Source organism: Nicotiana tabacum, chromosome 24, assembly GCF_000715075.1.
Source record: "Nicotiana tabacum cultivar K326 chromosome 24, ASM71507v2, whole genome shotgun sequence".
Classification (NCBI taxonomy): Eukaryota; Viridiplantae; Streptophyta; class Magnoliopsida; order Solanales; family Solanaceae; genus Nicotiana; species Nicotiana tabacum.
In genome coordinates this window covers 2,038,438-2,060,905 of record NC_134103.1, presented here as the reverse complement: position 1 = coordinate 2,060,905, position 22,468 = coordinate 2,038,438, and the positions used below count along the sequence as shown (strand labels likewise).

Genomic DNA, 22,468 nt, shown 5'->3' with positions numbered 1-22,468 from the left:
ACCAGAAGATTCAAATATATAATAGTTAAAAAAAAGGACAGCCCAGTTCACAAAGCATCCCGTGTTCACACAGGGTTCGGAGAAGGGCCGCATCACAAAGGATGTAATGTAGGCGGCCTATGGCTGATTCCACGGCTCGAACCCGAAACCTATAAGTCACGCGAAGACAACTTGACCGTTGTTCCAAGGCTCCCTTCAGATTCAAATATAATGGTATTGAGCATATACATAATACAATCAGGTGACAACAGAACTTAGATGAATCTCAAATCAGCTCACAGATACTCAAAAATGCTAAACCATGCAAAAATGATATAATCAAGAACCTCAAAGCAGTCACAGATAGTAAGAAATGCTAAACCATGCCAAAAATGATATATCAAGAAATAGCATAAAAATTTGTTCATCAATGAGCCATTTCAAAGATAGCAACTTTGAGGCAAAAATACCCCAAACCATTCAATATATTAGTTGGCACAAAAAGCACCACATTTTTTTCACTTGCCACATAAATATTTCAGCAAGATAACAACCTAATACCTCAGCTGAATAATATTAGTAAAAAAATATGATTCCTAAAAAGATAACAAACTGATCTAAATTCCAACCTTAATCCTATTTATTACTCCTTATTAGTAACAGAAACACCAAGTTTTCCAGCCACAATAACAGTTGTAGCCATATCAATAAACATACCATGCTCAACAACACCAGCAAGTCTCAAAATAGCATCACTAGCAGCTTTCAAATCTCCCATATCTTTCTTGAAATACAAATCAATAATATAATTACCATTATCAGTAACATAAGCTTCACCATCTTCTCCAACAGTTCTCAATTTCCCAACACAACCAGCTTCAATAAACAACATCTCAAGCCTTTTAAGTGTAAATTCCCAACAAAAGGGAACAATCTCAACAGGCATAGCAAGTCCACTACCACCTAAATAATTCACCAATTTTGACTCATCAACTATAACAATAAATTTCTTTGAAGCAGCTTCAACCATTTTTTCTCTAAGTAATGACCCTCCTCTACCTTTGACCAAATTCATTTCTTGGTCAACTTCATCAGCACCATCAATTGATAAATCAACAATTGGATGTTTATTCAGATCTGATAATGGTATACCAAGTGAAACAGCTTGTTCATGTGTAATCTTGGAAGTTGGTATTCCTATAATGTTTTTTAATTTTCCAGTGTGTAATAATTCAGCTATTTTGTCTACAGCATGTTTTGCTGTTGAACCTGTGCCTAAACCAACAACCATACCTGACTCAACAAATTCAACCGCTTTATATGCTGCAACTTTTTTAAGCTCATCTTGTGATAAATTGACAGAAGAAACTGAAACCATTAATGAAGGTTCCACCTTTTTGGGTTTGAAAAATTGAGGGTAAGCAATAGCCATTATTATTAAAATGGTAATTGCTAAAACCAATAGAAAAAAAATCAAGAATTGAAGAGAATAAGAAAAAGAATGGATCTTTAACACAAAATGTTAAAGGGGTTGAAGTGAGATGAAGAATGAAACTATTAGAGGGCATATATAGATGAAAAATTGAGCAAAAAGAAAATGTGAAATGAATTGGGGGAAAAAGAAAGAAGAAATCTGAATAAAAGGGTCTTTTTAAAAAAAGAGAAAATGGACAAAAGATATGAATGAGGTGATAAAGATTGGAACTTGTGTGGAGGAGAGAAGAGGGGGACGGAAAAGGAAGATTTTTTTTCCTGTGTGTTACATTTGTTAGGGTTTAGGGCAGAATTTATAGGTAAATTAAGAAGGAATAAGGAGGAGGAGGGAGAAGAGAGGATTCGTGGGAAGGAGGAGACGTGACAGAATCCTCGAACCAATAAACTACTAGCATCCATATTATTTTTATGTAAATAGCATCACTCGCTAGTTTAAATTAAAAATAATTAATTCATATAATATATGTATAATTTGTGTATAATATATTTATAAGGGGCCGTTTGTTAAGGTTTATAAAATAATATTATTGAATATCGTATATTAGTAATGTTTGAATTAATAATGTTGAGATTAGATATGCTGAGATTATTTTTTATTTACTGTTTGATTTGGTATATTAAAGGTTTTGAAAGGACAATCCTATCTTTATACATGTTTATCTATGTATTAAAAATTATAATATTGCTAATGCCATTGTTTGCTATATATAACTAATTATTGAAAAACACTACCAAACAAGGTAAAAATAATTTTCTTAATACATCCTATTAAACGATCCCTAATGTATATAATTTATGCACATGAATTAAGAAAAGTAAATAGTAAATTCGACCGGCTATTTGTGTAAAGATCATATTACTTAATTAAATGTAATAACCATTCCAGATTGGGGATTCACTAGCATAATTAATTCAGACTTTTTTCTTAACGTATAACTATTTGGGGATGGTTGTATTGGTTCTATTGACGCGATTAATTTGAATTTTTTATGACATATTATTCAATATTTGGATTCCGCTGACAAGATTAATATGTATTTAGGACACGTAACATTATAAAATGGAATAGTCCCTACCATGTATTTTTTACTTTTAAAATTCAAACATGAAACATTTGATTAAAAGTAAATGAATTTTAACCCTCAATCACGTTCCTTGGCTATCTCATTCATAGATTATTGATGGATTTACTATTTTTCTTCTTTCTCTTCCCTTTCCATTTATTGAAAATGGCAAGTGGTTATTAATGTTTAATGACCTTTTCACTCTCAGTTGACTATGATATATTTTCTTTTGGTCAAAGAAAAGAAAAAAGAACGCCTCTTAAGAATATTGTTTTAATTTAAAATCGTTTTCCCCTTAATTTCTTTTGGTAGCAGGTAGAAAGTGTTGCATACTTAATACTACGTTTTTTTTGGGTCCAAATACTTAATACAAATAAATAAAACTAGCATTTCACTAACAGATTTTAGAGTAGATAAATGTTCTAAATTCGAGTTTTACCGCACATGTTAATAAAAATATTTCTGCATATTTGATCAATTAAAGAATCAAGAGTACACATTGAAGAAATATGCTACTTAATACATATTACTAAAAGCATCTTATCTCTAATACAAATAAAGAAATAATCCAGTTCATATGTCAAAAAGGAAAAAGAAGAGGAAGATAAGAAGCATATATACTATGCATTTCCTCTGGCCTTGGCCTTTACTAAAACTTTAAAAGCAAATCAATATAAGTGAAATTGCACCAATATTTTTCTACGTAGTTGGAAATAAGATGAGAAATTTCAACTCTCACGTTGTAATCAACATCAAACTTGCATGTATTTATTCTTATTCTCCAAAATCCACTTTGCTCAAAGTTAAAGCTAAAGCACTTTCAAAGGTTGCAAGAAAGCCACCAATCCCTTGAATTTGGGCATTAAAAATTTCCCCTTTTTGTTCTCTTTGCTTATTTTCTGTATGAAATGATATCCTCCTTTGGTTTTCATAATAAAATTCTATAGGAAAGTGACTAGCAAAAATAAGTGTGGCTAACTATGTCATTTGTGCGATTTAACCGAATAAGATATAAGGAATTATATAACGTTTACATGGGGCTATTTTATGCTGTTAGGATTTCTCATTGAAAAGGAAATTTAGATGATTCTACGTAGTTAAATGGAAGAAGAACAAGAAAGGAATAATTTGACCAGGGCACTAATAAAGATTTTGATGTTCTTTTGTTGTACAAGTACTCCATCCGTTTACTTTTACTAGTCCACTATACCAAAAATATATTTTCAATTTTACTTGTACGCTACACTAAATCAAGAGAAAGACAATCTTTTTTTTTCTTCATATTTTATCCTTATCATTAACTACTCATTCCTCAAATCATTTTCCAAGACTTTTGGAAATGATAATATTATTATAGGTAAAATTATAAAATATATATTTCACTTATTGTTTCTTAAGGGTGTGAAAAGTTCAAAGTGAACGAAGGGAGTAATATATTTTTTAGAAATATTTTATTTTCTTCTTTGTTTGGCAAAATACTGTGTTCTTCTAACTCCCTTTAATTCTTAACAATCTTCAACTCAGAAAGTCTGAATATTAGCGTACAAACGTATAGCTCAAACTAATTATTGTAAGTTGTAATCACCAATTTTTTAATCAGAAATTTCAGGTTCGAGCTTTGAAAGGAAATCGACTTTGGTAAGAAGCGTTTTGCCTTTCAATTTCCCGACACGAATTTGGATTAATCAAGCTACAAAACAAATACCAATTAAATACCAGATAAGAAATTAAAAAAAAAAAAAAACAGTCATCAATTTAAAGTTATTGCTACACAGTCAAATAGATTTGCGTAACCATTGACACAAAATCAGTGAAGTTGAGCATAGAAGCATATTTGATTATGAAGTGGGGGCAATTAATTTTAGTTATATAACAACAAACTCTATGTCTTTTTTCTCTTTTTTAATGGGGCCATGTGAAAAGAATCCATATATAAAGATAGCTCAAATATTAAATATTACTTAGTACTTAGTACTTAGGTGCAGGAAACAAGGCATGTATCTTGCTTTCGTTTCAATTCTCGGCATATACTCAATTTTAATTGTCTATCTTTAAAACTCTTCTAATTTTGAAAATTAGAGATTTTAAGTTTGAGTTCCGAAAATGAAGAATATTTTGATAGAAAGTAAATTCCTTATTCTAAATAGGCTTACTGGCGGAATATAAACTAGTTGTGTCAGCGAAATACCTAATGATTAAAAAAGCTTTAAACTTTAAATTTATCTATCGTAATTCATTCAAACGCTTTTTAATATATATAGTTTTCCATGATTATGCTTTTTGATTGTTAATGAACTAAGGTAATCTTGTTTTTTTTTTTTCTAGGATAGCAACATTTGGGAAGTCTACTTTACTCATGGACATTGAATGGATTATTCTATGGATATTCTAACATTTTGTAATTAGAGTCTCATTGTTTGATTAAAAGATACATCTTCTCCATAATCCATGGAGCATCTTGTCCTTGTTCTTTTGCCCCCTAGGAAAACCACTAAGATTTTGGACTTTCTTGTGCAAACTAAAGATAAATTAGTAAAATTAACCTATTGTAAAAGATTATTTGCATGTGTTCTAGTTTACTTATATTCCATGAATTATAGATTGTTAACTTTAATTTTCTTTTAGATGATCTGATAATAAAATTATCTCTACGATCAATATACATAAGTACCATAGGCCATAGAAAGAAATGCTTCAAAGCTTAAAGGTTAATATTTTGTTTTTTTGTTTTTTGGACAAATATAAAAATATTTTTCAGGATAATCAACTAAAATTCACCTAGTTAGACGAAGAGCATAATTTTTTTTTCTTTGAAGGCAAGATTAGAAAATAAAAACAATCACCATAATATGTTGATTTGCATAAAATAAGGACTAAGTTTTGAAAATGAAATCCACATTTTCCACAAACTTTAAGTCAAACATATTTTCTTTTCTAGGTAAGCACTTCTTATTTGGGCAAGAACTCTAATGCCATCTTGAATTAGAATAGAGTGTTTGACCATCCCTATTCAAAGTTTCTTTTTGCCTAGTGAAATGGTCTTCTCTATTTGCATTTATTTCTTTTAATTAAGAGAATAAAAATCATACTATAACTTTTGATTTGGATAAGTTTCAATTCAAATCTCTAGATTTGGTAAAGGTTCTCCGTTCTTGGTCCAAATAAAAAATGACCAATTGATCAAATGGACCTTGAGTTGTCAGTTTCCTCCCCCAAACTTCTATAAAATGCACTTTCACCCTTCATTCAGTCAAAACTGCGACCTACTACAGTCCTAACTCCCAAGGCACGTTTTTCACATTCTTAATATGGGATTCCAAAGATCAGAGAAGAACATTTATCGCCCAACTACCCAAATGTACATCTTGCAGGAACAAAACTGATTCAATTTGTAATCTTATTTTCTCAAAACTTAGCCTTAGAAATGTTTAAGTTACTAATAGTTAGATTGTAATCTGAAATTGACTTATTTTGATAAGTGTTTTTTTAAAAAAAAAGTATTTTTGATGAGAACCAGTTTGTATTTGACTAATTAATTTGAAAAACACTTTTGAACAGGAGGTCACGAGTTTGAGCTGTGAAAACAGCCTCTTGCAGAATGACAGGATAAGACAGCGTAGCATAGTCTAGCCTCTTGAGCAATAATTAGTGTTTAGCCATGATTTTAAAAAGTGTTTCTTTCTCAAAAATGTTTTTCAAAAAGTACTTTAAAAAGAAACTACTACTTCTGCTTATCAAAACTACTTATGCTTCTAACCAAAAATATTTTTCTTTTCCTTCTAAAAGCTCGGCCAAAAATACCTTTACTTTGGGAAAAACACTTTTGGCCAAAAAGAAACCAGTATTAAATAGGCAATTTAGTAAGTTACTTACTAATGTGGACACGGGGAAATATACAGAGTACAGACTTTTGGAGAGTAGCCGTCAGAAAATTTTCTCAGCAAACAAACATGGAGAGTGAAAATCCACCACCAAAACAATTGCATAAACTTATTATATAAGACACTTAGATCAGGCAATAGAGAATACTTATATCGTAAGATTTTGGGTTAAATGAAGCTATTCTTTAGAAAAGAGGTGAATACAACTTAAGTTCGATGAGTTCAACTGTATCCAGTATTTTCTACACCGAATATAGATATATACGTAAAAACTATTAAAAAATCAATAAATAGTAAATTATGAACCCATAACTCAAAAATACAATGTTTTTAGTGGTAAGAACCTTAAAGTCTGATCCTCAATTCACTGTGAAAAGGAATATCAACTAGCCCAAAATTTGGAACATAAAACCTTAAGCCTAAGTATATCACATGCATGGACTGGTACATCAAAAACTACTATTTGTTATGACTTATGACTAACATGTTCTATTGGTTTCATCTACGCAGAGCATATCAGGTATCATTAACATTCAAAAAGATGATTACTCATAAAAAAGGCAGTCCGGTGCACTAAGCTCCCGCTATGCGCGAGGTCCGGGGAAGGGCCGGACCACAAGGGTCTGTCGTACGCAGCCTTACCCTGCATTTCTACAAGAGTCTGTTTCCACGGCTCGAACCCGTGACCTCAACAACTTTACCAGTTACGCCAAGACTCTCCTTCATTACTCATAAGTTAACATATAGAGTTTTTGTAGTCCAATATTTAAACACAGGAACTCTAAGAAGCCTTTGATCAGTAAGTCAACTTCTCTGTTCTTTTGTTAAAACCAAAGATATCAAGTTTAACTAGCATATGCAAAAGAGTTGCAAAATAGGTCCTAACATCTTGCAATCAATTCAAATATGAATATAACACTATTCCATATGCCAAAGATTCTAGTGCTAAATGATTGATTTCTTCCCATATCTTGACTAGGTTCAAAATCAGTATCACCATATTCAATGCCAATGTGAAAAATGTAGGGCTCAACCAGTCAGAAGATATTCTTAACATGGTTTGATTTTGACTGTTTTAGGCAAGCACGCATGGTTTTTCCCAGAAGGCCTCACACTATTAAGAAAGTCATATATCTTATATGTAAGTTTTCAATCTTTTCAGCTTTCAACGTGAAACTTTGTTCGCACACCCAACTAAAATAAAAGAACTTTCGGTTTGCCCCGATAGAAAAACAAAAACCTATACGAGGATAGAATGTGAAATACTTCTGAACAAGTTCTGTATACATTCTCTGCTTTGTCAAAAATAAGATCAGGCATAATACACAAACATCTCAATACAGAATATGCTAGTCATAACACATAATCTTGCCCTTTCAAATGAAGCATTTACGCACAATGAAATGACCAAAAATAGCAATGTAACTGTGCATGAAATTCAGCTCAGAAAAAAGAGAATAGCTTAAAGTAAACAACAATGTATAATGACAGGGAAAAGATTGCCAATAAGTGTTGCCAGAAAATAAGTGCTGAGGCCTCACTTACTGCATAACCTCTCAAGCTAGCAATTGCTCCCAATAAGATTGCACTTGGCGTTGTATACTGCAACAGTAGCACGAAAGTATACATATGATCACCATCGACAAGAAAATGCAGCTTATTAGCCAACGTAACAACTCCAATCCCCAACAAAGGAAGCACCAAAAGTCTTGCTATCGATATACCAATCATAGTCCGAAGGCCAAGTTTTGAATCGTTAGGCCCTTCAGCGAGCATTCCTCCAAGAATTAGCATGACCGATGGTACCATTGCACCAGCTAAGATTTCTAAACTATCCGTGATGAAAGATAGAGGAGCATCGTATCCAAAGACAAACGCCTTGACATGAGGAACCATCCCAACGATTATGGCAAGTAAAGAAGCAATCGTCGGTGGCTGAAGTATGTGCTGTACAGGAGTCTGTTCAGCAACTGTTCTCATTTTTTTCACAACTTTAGGTGCTGCCAAACACCTAATTGACTTGGGACTTTCACCTCCATCTTCTACTACATTGTTTTCGATATCAGGTGTATTGGATATCGAATGATTTGAAACAGACATAAAAATCCTTGCAACAAGGGGTGTTTTTGAATGTTCATTTTCTTTGTCCTCAATCCCCGGCCACTCTGCTTCAACTAGAAGAGGCCTACTCGCTTCATTATCCATCTGCTGATCCTCCTCCTTTTCAACTCCCTCTTCGACCACCTCATAGTATTCCATCGGAGGTTCCATCATATGATAAACGAGCGTGTAAACTAAAATCACAGCAACCCATTGGGCAAAAGAAACATAGGCAACTCCATTCCTCTTGCAATCAGGTCCAAAGGGATTATCCGCGCTATGACAAATAGAGCTTACTATAGCTAGCGGAAGATTTCCAGTGTTACCAAATGCAGTAAATATAATCGTGAATCGGGTAAATTCTTGAGGTGGACGACATATGATCACTACTAATACTCCTAAGAGAAAGCCAACTAGTGTACTTAACAACACGTTAACCGGAATAAACCACCAATGCACGAAATTCTCAAGCGTTATCGATTGTCCCAAGTGAGTGAAGATCAAACATGGCAAGAAAAGAGCAAAAACAAGTTTGCTAAGCAATTTGAATGTTTCCCTTGGGACAATTTGGAATTTCTTGTGAGCAAGAACTAATCCGAAAAGTGCAAGGGAAAGAAGTTTAAGCAGTGGTAGCACAGCACTTATAAGGCCTTCTTCAGCAGATTTTGTGTTGCCAATATTAGCTACTTCAGTCAATAATCTTAACATCTTTTCCTCTTACTACCCCAATATCAACTGTGTCTTTGGCAGGGAGCGCTTCTCTCTACAGTGGGCCCTACACGGCGCCAATCCGGATTACTCAGGCAAGTGTATTTCTTATACCAGATGGTTATACCAAAACAATGTTTTCTCTGTAACATAGAAAAGTGAATTTCCAAAATATTTTAGCATATTGGAATAAAAAAAACTATTCAATTTTCATAAACTTTAGCAGCATGATTTTACAATAATAAATTACCAATCTCTTAAAAACAACAATTACAGAATATGAATACTAATTTCTCAAGTGATTTGAACATTTATAGGTAACGAGGAGGTCACATGTTCGAGCCGTCAAAACAATCTCTTGCAAAAATGCAGGGTAAGACTGCATACAATATACCTTGTCGTTAGACCCTTCCCCGAACTCCGCGCATGGTGGGATCTATGTTATAGCAGATTTAAGGAATATTAATGAAAATCTCCCAGAAACAAGATAAACTAGAATTAATTCATGATTATAAGACCAATTAATAAACAAAATAGCAAGTAATTCCAGCAGTCTAATTATGGTATTAACAGAATCACGAATTGTTAGAACATATTTACCTTAAAACTCACAAACTGCAATAAAAGAAGATTTTACGCCAACCTAGAATGCATCAAATTCAAAAACTTTCATTGGAATCAATGAAATGTGAAAATATTCTTCTTTATAAAAGAGTTATAGAGAATCTGTGGAATCACAATAATATGGACGTAAGATTTTCACAAGGGGAGAAGAATTAATTTCGTTTTAGGTTTTATACGTAAAAGTTGGCAAAAATTGTTGCCAAATAGTGTTATCCCTTATCACATAGGACTCGGAGGTTTGCGGAAAAAATATATACATATATATTTGGAAACTATCATTTTATTTTATTTTTGCACATTCATAATCATAATCATTTTTTTACAAAGAGATCTTGATAAAATCATACATCGTCTATGTATTACTTAGAAATCGTCCATGTATTATTTATAATTGCCTAAATGATCTCCGATTGATCGCATATTAGTTATAACTAAGATCATTTTTTATATAATGGGAGATATTGGTGAAATCATAAATCGCATATTTACTACCTAAAAATTATCCATGTATTATTTATGAGGCCTAAGAAGAATATATGAACAATAATTTATATATACCGATTAGAAAAAATAAATAGCAAATACGACCGGTTAAATGTGTAAAGATCTCTTTTACAAGTATATGAGAATTCTTGGACAAAAACATATCTCGTGGGCCTAAGATTGTCTATCCAAATTGAATTTGCTGGACCAAAACTATTGCCTATCTAATCGAAGTTTAATTTGCAGCCCTAAGTTTGGGGGAATTTGGCATGGCATGATAACTAGGTCCAATAAGTGGCATAAAAGGGGAATTTTACATAACTGTCACAGTTTAAAAGAAATATAACAAATTCTTAGCATGAAATCCAATATTACAGCTGTGGTAGGAAAATGTTTATATTTGTAGCACATAATTCTATTAAAATAGGAATATTAATTATTAATCTCTAAACATAAGCAATTTGAATGGAAAGTCAATAATTCTTGGTACAAAAATCATGCCTTTTTTTCTCTTTATCTATTAGCTTTTCTTCTTTTTCTTCATCTTCATAATTTTGTTTTCTGCCGAAGCCAATATATTTTCTAAATCTGTTCCATTCGTTTTCTTTTTAATTATCTTTCTTAAATTTTCTCTTTCTTCTTTCTTCCTTTCTTAACATAAAGATCTTACTTCGATAATAATATACGTTAATATATACAAAACGTATATATAAAAAAATATACATTCAATTAACACATATAAAATACACAAAAAATATATATAAAAAATACATCTTCAATTAAGATGACACTTAGACATGTGAAATATACATAAAAAAATATTTCTTAAATTTAATTAAGATGGCATATAAATATACAAAAAAAATATAAAAATTACATCCTGAATTAAAATGGCACCTGACATATAAGATATATTTGAAGTATACATTAAAAATACATCTTAAAATAAGATGGCACTTCACAAATAAATATACAAAAATTATATACATAAAAATACATTTTAAATTAAAGTGATACTTGATATACAAAGTATAAAATACGTATAAATCAATACATCTTGAATTTAGGTGGCATTCACATATGCATCAGTTTTTCAAAAATAGAGCGAAGAAGATGAATGTTGGAAAGGGAGAATGGAGATGGACAAAAAAAGTACTTTCCGTGATTAGTGAGTCAGTTAACTTATTAAATGTTGAGCTTAATATTTATAATATGCTAATAATGAAAAAAAGTATAATTTATGGAATAAACAATAAATAATGCTATTATTTTAAATAATAGTTAAAAAAGGATCAAGCGTGTAAAAAAACTCGCATTAAAAAAGTCAACGTTTTAGGGTTTGGCATATGGTGGCCTAAATTTATTCTCTCTTCTAATGGTTCAACCACCATCCTAAAAATAACCCCATCAAAATTATTTTCCATAAAAATAACAAAACATATTTAAAACCCTCTCTCTCTTCTCTCATAGCAACCATCATCTTAGAATTTAGGCTCCATTTCCTTCAGTAGTATCCGAAAAAACTCTCAAATATTTTTTAATTATTTTTCTAGTTTTTTTATTTGTATATCCAAATATATATAACACAATAATAATTATATTATTTACATATCACAATGTATAACATAATAATAATGTGTATATCAAAAAAGTATATCAAAATTTTATTTTCCTTCTTTGTATAACACATTTCAGATTGAAAACTCAAGTTCAAGACGACTCCACATGTGTATCCCCTATTGTATCCCGTATATATCTCTATGTACATCAGTTATACCTCCTGTATATCATGTATATCTGTGTATATCTATAAATATTTCTGTTATATATACGATATACAATGTGATATACACGGGCGTCCATAAAGAAATTGTGTTGTATACAAGATATACAAAGTGATATACATAGACGTCCATAAACATCTGTGTGTGATATACACTGATACACGATATACAATGTGATATATACATGTCGCAATTGGATTTCTAGGTCTGATTCTTACTGAAACCAGTCTAAATTACTTCTAATCTTGCTCAAATTTTGTACATAGCCTCGTCTAGGTATTTTCAACCAATTTCAATCAAGCCCACTCATTCAATCCAACAAAAAAAAAGTTAAAATATATTTTTTCTCTCTTAGTTTTTGCTTCTGATTTTCTCTGATGTGAAATCAACCTTACCTTTTCATCCCACTGATTTTTTTGCATAATTTGTAAGAATTTTTGCTAAACTATGAGTGAAAAAGAAGAGATTGAAGAAGAAATATAAGGAGAGAAAGTGAGAGGGAAAAGAAAATAATACGTAAGTTATAGGGGGGGGGGTATAGAAAGAGAATAAATAGGAAGTAGTTTTTTTTAAAATTTGGCTATATAATGCCAATTTATTTGGGGTTGTCTTTGCCAAAATAATATATGGCCAATAATTTGCCAATTCCTCTTGCATGTTGTTATCGAGTGTCAATATTTCCTAAGTTTGCCTACCCAAGCCCAATAGTGGTCTTATCCCTAATTAGCACAGTGGCTCAATTAATTTAACAAGGAAATTTGCTAATGAGTGCCCATATTGAACCTTACAAACCGGAAGTAATTGTGTGGGCTAGCTACTTTGACCCCTGTAATTGAAAATAGCAATTGTAATGGAGTAATCATATGACAACGTCCCCGATCCTCAAGTTTCACCAATGAAATTTGAAACTCAATAATAATGTAAAAATTGCATGGGCGTCCTATTTGGTCGCCCCCTTTTAACTTATACCCGTTTTATTTTTTCGTTTGTATCCGTACCCATTTTTTTTGTTAAAAGTATTTTAAAAAGACGATTTTGCCCTTCAGGACTATTGACAAAACTGTAGACTGCAGGACAACACTTCAGCATGTTTTGGCATGAAATTTTAGCAAATGAACTAAATAACTTAAACATGTTTAGTCTGAAATTTTAGCAAATGAACTAAATAATTTAAGCATGATAAGTCTGAAATTTTAGCAAATGAACTAAATAACTTAAACATGTTTAGTCTGAAATTTTAGTAAATGAACTAAATAACTTCGGCATGCATTAGCAAAAACTCTTTAGAAAATTACATATTGCAAGACAAAAACTTAAACATGTTTAGTCTGAAGTTTCGCAAATGAACTAAATAACATTAGCATGTTTAGTCTGAAGTTTTAGCAAATGAACTAAAATAACTTCAGCATGTTTAGTCTGAAGTTTTAGCAAATAAACTAAATAACTTCAGCATGTTTAGACTGAAGTTTTAGCAAATAAATTAAATAACTTAAGCATGTTTAGTCTGAAATTTTAGCAAATGAACTAAATAACTTAAGCATGTTTAGTATGAAGTTTTAGTAAATGAACTAAATAACTTCAGCATGCATTAGCAAAAACTCATTAGAAAATTACATATTGCAAGACAAAAACTTAAGCATGTTTAGTCTGAAGTTTTCATAAATGAACTAAATAACTTCAGCATGTTTAAACTGAAGTTTTAGCAAATGAACTAAATAACTTCAGCATGTTTAGTCTGAAGTTTTAGCAAATGAACTAAATAACTTCAGCATGCATTAGTATGAAATTTTAGCTTCAATGTAAAACAACTTCAACTGCTACTGTAATTGACTGAAGTTTTACACCATCTCACATGCTAATGAATAACCCCTAGTACTGTAAAACAACGTCATCTCCAAACGTTAGCATGCTGCTACGTTTATCAGGGCTTGTTTTACAGTATGTTAATGCGAATGAGGTCATCTCTAAAGTAGCATGCTAATGCTAATACTATCAGGGGTGTGATTGTCATATTATTACGGAGTTTTTGTGAGATGGCTACCAAATCAATAATTTTAAAAAATATGGTACAGGTTAAAAGGTGGCACAAATAAAGGGTACGGCTGCAAATCCCCTGTCACGACCCAAAATCTCACCCGTCGTGGTGACGCATATCTCAATACTAGGCAAGCCGAAAATCTCAATAAACCACAATTTCTCTCAAGATTGAAAATATAATATTTAAATATAATACAAACACTCCCAAAAATCTGGTGTCACTGAGTACATCTGTACATGAGCATCTAATATGAATACAAGTCTGGAAAATATAGTTTATAATAGTCTGAGACCAAATACAGTGAACAAAGAGATAGAGAAGGAGAGGCAAGGTCTGCGGAACACGGCAGCTACCTCAAAATCTCCTGAAAATCAACCGCGCGAAAGGATCAACACCCGCTATGTCCGGGAACACCTGGATCTGCACACGAAGTGCAAGGTGTAGTATGAGTACAACCAACTCAGCAAGTAACAATAATAAATAAGGAACTGAAGATAGTAACGAGCTACACAGTTATGGTTCATTTCCAGTAATCCCAGCAAAGAATAGACATGCTATCAAATCTGGCAGTTTAATATCAAAATAATTTTTATACAGTTTCTGTTTATGTAATCCGTATATCAATAATCTTTCAGAAATTTAACAACAATGACAGATAGCAACTAAGTGCAACAACAAATAGAATTCAAGTACAACCTCTCAGAACGACAATCACTCACTGGGCTCCCAGCCCTTATCACTCCCTAGGCTCCCAGCCCTCATCACTCACTCAATGGGTACCCGTGCTCACTGGGGGTGTACAGACTCCGGAGGAGCTCCTACAGTCCAAGCGCTATAATCTGCACGGACAACTCACGTGCTGCACGGACAACTCACGTGCCATAATATAAATATCTGGATCCGCACGGCCAACTCATGTGCTATAGTATAATATAAGGATCTGCACGGCCAACTCACGTGTTATAGTATAATATAAGGATCTGCATGGCCAACTCACGTGCTTCACGACCAACTCACGTGCTATAGTATAATATAAGGATCTGCACGGCCAACTCACGTGTTGCACGGACAACTCACGCGCTATAGTATCAATAACTCACAATCAGGCCCTCGGCCTCACTCAGTCATAAATCTCTTCAGTCTCTCGGGCTCTCAATAATCATGAAATCAACCCAAACAACAATGATATGATGTATCAATAATAATAACAGAGACTGAGATAAAATGTGCAACTAAAAATTGAGACTGAATACATATAGCATTTAGCCGTCAAGTCAACAAGTACGCGACCTCTGTGGGTCCCAACAGTACTATCACATAGCCTAAGCTTGATTTCTAACATGATTTACAGTCAAATATTATCAACACATAGAGAGCATATAACTAACAAAAAATTATTTAACTTTACAGTTTTTCGGGACAGACCAAGTCACAATCCCCTCGGTTCACGCCCGTCACCTAGCATATGCGTCACCTCTAAAATAATCGCATAATACTAAAATCCGGGGTTTCATACCCTCTGGACCAGATTTAAAACTGTTACTTACTTCAAGTCGTGAAATTCTTATTCTACAATGCCCTTTCCTCGTGAATTGATCTCCAAACGTCTCGAATATGGTCATAAATAATTCGTTTCAGTCAATAAAATTTATTGTAATTAATTCCATAAAAAAATAATAATTTTCCATAAAAATCCGAAAATTAGCTCAAATATGCCCGTGGGGCCCATGTCTCGGAACTCGACTAAAGTTACAAAATCCGGAAGCCCATTCAACCACGAGTCTAACCATACCAATTATACCAAAATTCGACCCCAACTCGACCCTCAAATCTTCAATTTAAACCAAGAGGGTTTTCAAATTTTCCAACTCAATTCACCAATTTAAATGATATAAACAACCATGAATTCGGGTAATTTAACCAATATTGAGTTAAGGACACTTACCCCGTTGTTACCTCTGAAAATCACCCAAAATCGCCTCAAATCCGAGCTCCAAATCGTCAAATTCGTCCCATTTTCAGAACTTAAACTCACTGCCCTTGCTTTTCTTCTTCGCGAACGCGGTGAGTGCCTCGCGTTCGCGAAGAACAAAATATCTCCCGTCCAAATTCCTCATTCGCGAACGCGACATCACCCTCGTATTCACGAAGCACAAAATGCTACTGCCTCAATGCCTTCTACACGAACGCATTCAACCCTTCACGAACACGATGCTTCGTTCCCCCTCACTACGCGAATGCGATACCCCCAACGCGAACATGTAGACCAATTGCCTGGGGTCCTCAACTGCTTCCTCTCTTCTTCGCGAACGCGTAACACCTCTCGCGTTCGTGATGTACACCCAGTCCATCCTTCGCAAACATGAAGAGCAAATATTGCCAGCCCTTCAGCTCCTATTCGCGAACGCGAGGCTCCATTCGCGAACGCGATGAAGGAAACCAGATGGTGCATCAGAAAAATTCTAGGAGAGTTCCAAGTCCAAAATCCAACCCATTAACCATCCGTAACTCACCCGAGCCCCTCGGGACCTCGATCAAATATACCAATAAGTCCTAAAATATCATACGGACTTAGTCGAACTCTCAAATCACCTCAAACAACGCTAAAATTATGAATTACACCCCAATTCAAGCCTAACGAACTTTGAAATTTCTAATTTCTACAAACGACTCCGAAGCCTATCAAATCACGTTCGATGGACCTCGAATTTTGCACACAAATCGTAAATGACATAATAGTGGTATTCCAATTTTCAGAATCGAATTCCGACCCCGACATCAAAAAGTCAAACCCCCGTCAAAATTCTCAAAAATTAAACTTTCGGCATTTCAAGCCTAATCCCTCTACGGACTGCCAAATAATATTCCGGACATGCTCCTACTCCCAAAATTACCTTACGGAGCTATTGAAATCATCAAAATTCAAATCCGAGGTCGTTTACACATAGGTCCATATCCGGTCCACTTTTCTAACTTAAATTTTTAATTATGAGACTAAGTGTCTCATTTCACTCTGAGTTCCTTCCGGACCCGAACCAACTAACCCGATAAGTCATAAATTAATTGCAAGACATAAATTGAGTCGTAAATGGAGGAACGGGGTTATAATATTCAAAACGACCGGCCGGGTCGTTACATTCTCCCTCTCTTAAACAAACGTTCGTCCTCGAACGGGTTTTGAATAATACTTGGAGTCTCAAATAAATGTTGATATTTGTTCAGCATATCCTGCTCAGTCTCGCAAGTAGCTTCTCTGACTGGCTGGCCTCTCCACTGCACCTTCACTGATGCTATGTTCTTTGACCTCAGCTTTCGAACCCGCCGGTCTAAAATAACCACCGGCTCCACATCATAAGTCAAATTACCGTCCAGATATACTGTACTGAAATCCAGAATGTGAGACGGATCCCCGACATACTTTCGGAGCATGGATACATGTAACACTGGATGAACACCTGATAGACTAGGTGGAAAAACAAGTTCATAAGCCACCTCCCCAATTTTCTTAAGTATCTCAAAAGGCCCAATATACCGAGGGCTCAACTTGCCCTTTTTCCCGAACCTCAACACAGCCTTCATGGGTGAAATCTTGAGCAGAACCTTCTCCCCAACCATGTGGACAACATCACGAACCTTCCTGTCGGCATAAATCTTCTGTCTAGACTGTGCCGTGCAAAGCCGTTCCTGAATTACTTTGACCTTCTCTAAAGAATCCTAAACCAAGTCAGTACCCAATAGTCTAACCTCACCAGGCTCAAACTAACCCACCGGAGACCGACACCGTCTCCTATATAAAGCTTCATACAGAGCCATCTGAATGCTTGACTGGTAGCTATTATTGTAAGCAAACTCTGCGAGTGGCAGAAATTGATTCCAAGAACCCCCAAAATCAATGACACAAGCGAGAAGCATATCCTCCAATATCTGAATAGTGCGCTCGGACTGTCCGTCTGTCTGAGGGTAAAATGCTGTACTCAACTGAACCCGTGTGCCCAATTCTCGCTGCACTACCCTCCAAAACTGTGAGGTAAACTGCGTACCCCGATCTGAAATAATGGACACCGGCACACCATGTAGGTGAACAATCTCGCGAATATAAATCCTAGCCAACCGCTTCAAAGAATAATTAGTACCGACTGAAATAAAATGCGCAGATTTGGTCAATCGATCTACTATCACCCATTCAACATCAAACTTTCTCAAAGTCCATGAGAGTCCAACTACAAAGTCCATGGTAATATGCTCCCACTTCCACTCCAGAATTTCAAGTCTATTTAGCAATCTGTCTGGTCTCTGGTGCTCGTACTTTACCTGTTGATAATTTAAACATTGATATACAAACTCAATTATATCTTTCTTCATCCACCTCCACCAATAGTGCTATCTCAAATCCTTATACATCTTCGCGGCGCGTGGATGAATAGAGTACCGCGAATTGTGAGCTTCCTGGAGAATCAGCTCGCGCAAACCTTCTACATTAGGTACACATAGCCTCCCCTGCATCCGTAATACACCGTCATCTCCAATAGTGACTTCCTTGGCATCACCGTGCATCACCGTGCATATGTGGATCATCATACTGGTGCTCTCTGATGCGATCATATAAAAAATACTGAGAAACCACACAGGCCAAAACTCGATTCGGCTCGGAAACATCCAATACTGGAGCCAGGGGAGGACCCACGTAGGGTCAAGAGGGTTCAAATGAACCCGCTTCATCGAAAAATAACACTGTATATATAAGTATATTTTATATTTCTAAGAACGTTTTATGTATAAAAATTATTTTGACCCTGCTTAAAACGTTGATGACGAATAGCCTGTTGGCAAAGTGGGTTCAAATTTTCCCCAAGGTCTTGAGTTCGAAACCAGTCAGAATTATTTTGTTTTAATACGTATTTCCTATTTAAATACGACGTCGTTTATGTCTAAAATACAGTGACCCAACCAATTCCCAAACTAACAGCCCCAATTCCGAAACCCTTCTCTATTTATCTGCATATTTCATAAAAAATGCTTGTTGTCTCTCTCTCTCTCTAGTGAATCTTTTAGTTCAATTTCAAGGTCATATTGCTTCCTTCCATAGCTGTCTCCTGCCATTATCCTCTCACTCTCTCACCATCAACTATCACCATCAGGTTTCTCTCTGATTTCTAGTTTTTTTTCTTGTACATATAAATTAGGTCTATCTTATCAATTATCATTAAGTGATTTAGGGATGACTAATTGACTATAACACATTGGATTCAGATTAATTTTATTTTCTAAGTGTATGAGTGTATTATGTATATGTGTTTGGCTAACTGCATTATATAGATGTTCCTTTCAATTAACTCAATTATTCCATGATATAAATAATCTGCTTTAAAATACTTGCCCATCACTAGAATTTACATTGCTGATTTTTTTATTTGTTCTCTTTGTTGCTTCAAGAAAAATTATGATGAAAACAATAACTCTTGTAAAGACATTTTGAACTTTCAAAGTTGTGGTCCAAAGCTATTTAATGATGATTAAAATCTCATCTAACTATTTTATAATATAATGATATGTAAAATAAAAGAAAATTAAATTATTGGTGAAGAATGAATAAATGTTAGTTGAAATTTAAGTTTAATTAAATTATTCTTCTAATTCGAATTCTAATTTGGTAATCCAGTTTATGTTACAATGAAGAGATTTTATCCTCCGGTATCTTCCAAGTTGCCACAATCAAGTTCATCCTCTCTAATTGTTACTCCCGTGGAAGAAAATTTGAACCAATTAGTAGAACAACCTCAATCCTCTAAAAAATAAAGACAAGGAATAGATCTCGATTCTTTAAAGACTGATCCAAAGGAGAGATTACCCATTAGAGACTTTCATCTAAATGAGCGTGATGAGATTAGAAGAGAATACCTCCGAAGAGGTCCTTGCCAACCCCGATATCATAAGTTTCCTCAAAGAGATTTTTCGGGCTTAAAGTGCCGTTTCAATCCTAATTGGTTTAAAGGATATCATAATTGGTTGGAGTATAGTATGATTGAAGATGCAGCTTACTGTTTGTATTGCTACTTATTTCAAGATGAAGGCATTCATCAAGGTGGAGGTGATGTATTTTCAAGTTTAGGATTTAAGAGCTGGCACAAAAAGAACAGATTAGATATGCATGGGTCGAGCAGTATTCATAATCAGGCAAAAAGTAAATGTGAAGATCTATTAAAATAAAAACAGTCAATTCAAACTTCATTTGATAGGCAATCCACTCAAACCAAGCTCGAATACAAAATTCGCTTGAAGGCTTCAATTGAGGTGGTGAAACTCCTATTGAATCAAGGATTGGCATTCCGTGGATATCGTGAAGATGAATCATCATTAAACAAGGGTAACTTTCTTGAGATTCTTTTATGGTATGCAGAGAGGTGCGATAAAATTCGTGATCTTGTGTTGAAAAAGGCTCCAAAGAATGATCAGTTGACTTCTCATAAAATTCATAAAGACATTATCATTGCATGTAAAATTGAAACAGTTAAAGCAATTATGAACGATCTAAATGGAGACCTTTTTACATTGCTAGTTGATGAATCATATGATGTATCACGCAAAGAGCAATTAGCTATTGTCATGCAATATGTTAATAGATGCAGATCTGTGATGGAGTATTTTATTGGGATCGTTCATGTTCGTAATACTACTGCTTTGTGTTTAAAGAAAGCAATTGTTGATTACCTTGCTCAACATTCTTTGAGTTTATCTTATGTGCGTAGACAGTGCTATGATGGAGCAAGCAACATGCAAGGGGCTTTACGTGGCCTCAAAACTTTGATTCAACAAGAAAGTAAATCTGCTTAATCCATTCATTGTTTTGCACACCAACTTCAATTGACTCTTGTTGCGGTATCCAAAAGGTGTCTTGAAGTGGGAGAACTTGTATTGTTGGTTTCTAATGTATTGAATATAGTGGGAGGTTCTTTTAAACGTATGGATGATCTTCGAGAATCTCAAGCAGAAAAAGTTCAAGAGGCATTAGACATGGGTGAACTTGAAACTGGTAGGGGTTTGAATCAAGAACTTGGTCTTGCTAGAGCTGCAGATACTCGTTGGGGTTCTCACTACAAATCTTTTAAGAACTTTATTTTTATGTTTAGCTCAATTATTGATGTTCTTGATACTATCGTTGTTGATGCCCCGACTTTAGAAGAAAGAGCTAAGGCAAAGGGATATCTTAGCACTTGTCAAACATTTGAGGTTGCTTTCATGTTGCACCTAATGAGAGATATTTTGGGGATCACAAATGAGCTTAATACATCCTTACAAAAAAAGGAGCAAGATATTGCAAATGCTATTCTACTTGTTGAAGTGGCAAAGCAACGGTTGCAAAAGCTAAGAGAAGAAAAATGGGATTCACTTATTGATAAGGTATCTGCATTTTGTGTCAAGTATAATATCTTGATACCAAACTTTGATGACCTCTATGTTAACTCCGGAAGATCTCGACGTAAAGTTGCTGATTATACTATTTTACATCACTATCGTGCTGATATATTTTTTAAGATTATTGATTGGCAAGTTCAAGAACTCAATGCTCGTTTTAATGAGGTGACAACGAACTTGCTTGTTGGAGTAGCCTGCTTAAATCCAGTTGACTCATTTTCCAGTTTTGACATAAACAAGATATTGAGGATGGCTGAATTATATCCTGATGATTTTGATGAGAATATAACGGTTACACTCAAGAATCAGCTTGAAACTTATATTGTTGATGTTCGTGATGTTGATGAAAGGTTCTCAAATCTACAAGGACTTGTTGATCTTTCTGAAACACTAGTTAATACAAAGAAGCATTTGAATTATCCATTTGTGTTTCGCCTTATGAAATTTGCTTTGCTTCTACCTGTTGCCACTGCTACCGTTGAAAGAAATTTTTTGGCGATGAAGTTGATCAAGAGTGAATTGCGAAACCGAATGAATGACGAATTCATGAGCAGTTGTTTGGTACCTTATGTAGAAAGAAAAATATTTAACACCATTTCTGATGAGACTATTATGAATACGTTTCAGGAAATAAAAACTCGTAGAGGACAGTTGTAATGATATATATTTTTTTGACCTCTTTTTTTGTTGACCTCTTTATATATTTGCTTCTTTGTATTTTGAACCCGCTTGATAAAAATTCTGGGTCCGCCACTGACTGGAGCTGTAGTCAAAGCTGTCCTGAGCTTCTGAGAGCTTTCTTCACGTTCATCTGACCACCTGAACGGAGCACCTTCCTGGGTCAACTTAGTCATAGGCGATGCAATAGATGAGTAACCCTCCACGAAACGACGATAATAA

The 22,468-nt window shown here is 34.3% G+C and overlaps 4 protein-coding genes across 4 annotated transcripts; 2 read left to right on the top strand and 2 right to left on the bottom strand.

The window, feature by feature from the left end:
• Window positions 1-417: 417 nt before the first annotated feature.
• Window positions 418-1,843, bottom strand: LOC107786848 (putative ribose-5-phosphate isomerase 2). Its single transcript, XM_016608346.2, has one exon. The coding sequence runs from the start codon at window positions 1,409-1,411 to the stop codon at window positions 623-625; it is 789 nt and encodes a 262-aa protein (XP_016463832.1). The 5' UTR covers window positions 1,412-1,843; the 3' UTR covers window positions 418-622.
• A 5,914-nt stretch (window positions 1,844-7,757) lies between these two features.
• Window positions 7,758-10,012, bottom strand: LOC107786847 (protein PIN-LIKES 2-like). Its single transcript, XM_016608345.2, has 2 exons — window positions 9,827-10,012; window positions 7,758-9,369 (listed from the first exon to the last, which is right to left on the bottom strand). Exon 2 carries the CDS (start codon window positions 9,224-9,226, stop codon window positions 7,862-7,864), a length of 1,365 nt encoding a protein of 454 aa, XP_016463831.1. The 5' UTR covers window positions 9,227-9,369; window positions 9,827-10,012; the 3' UTR covers window positions 7,758-7,861.
• Window positions 10,013-20,173: 10,161 nt separating this feature from the next.
• Window positions 20,174-20,986, top strand: LOC107786846 (uncharacterized). The gene is made up of 2 exons (XM_075248463.1): window positions 20,174-20,248; window positions 20,369-20,986. The coding sequence occupies exons 1-2, from the start codon at window positions 20,174-20,176 to the stop codon at window positions 20,984-20,986; spliced, it is 693 nt and encodes a 230-aa protein (XP_075104564.1).
• Window positions 20,987-21,115: 129 nt separating this feature from the next.
• On the top strand, window positions 21,116-22,225 carry LOC107786844 (uncharacterized). The gene has a single exon (XM_016608343.1). The coding sequence runs from the start codon at window positions 21,116-21,118 to the stop codon at window positions 22,223-22,225; it is 1,110 nt and encodes a 369-aa protein (XP_016463829.1).
• The last annotated feature ends 243 nt before the right edge of the window (window positions 22,226-22,468 follow it).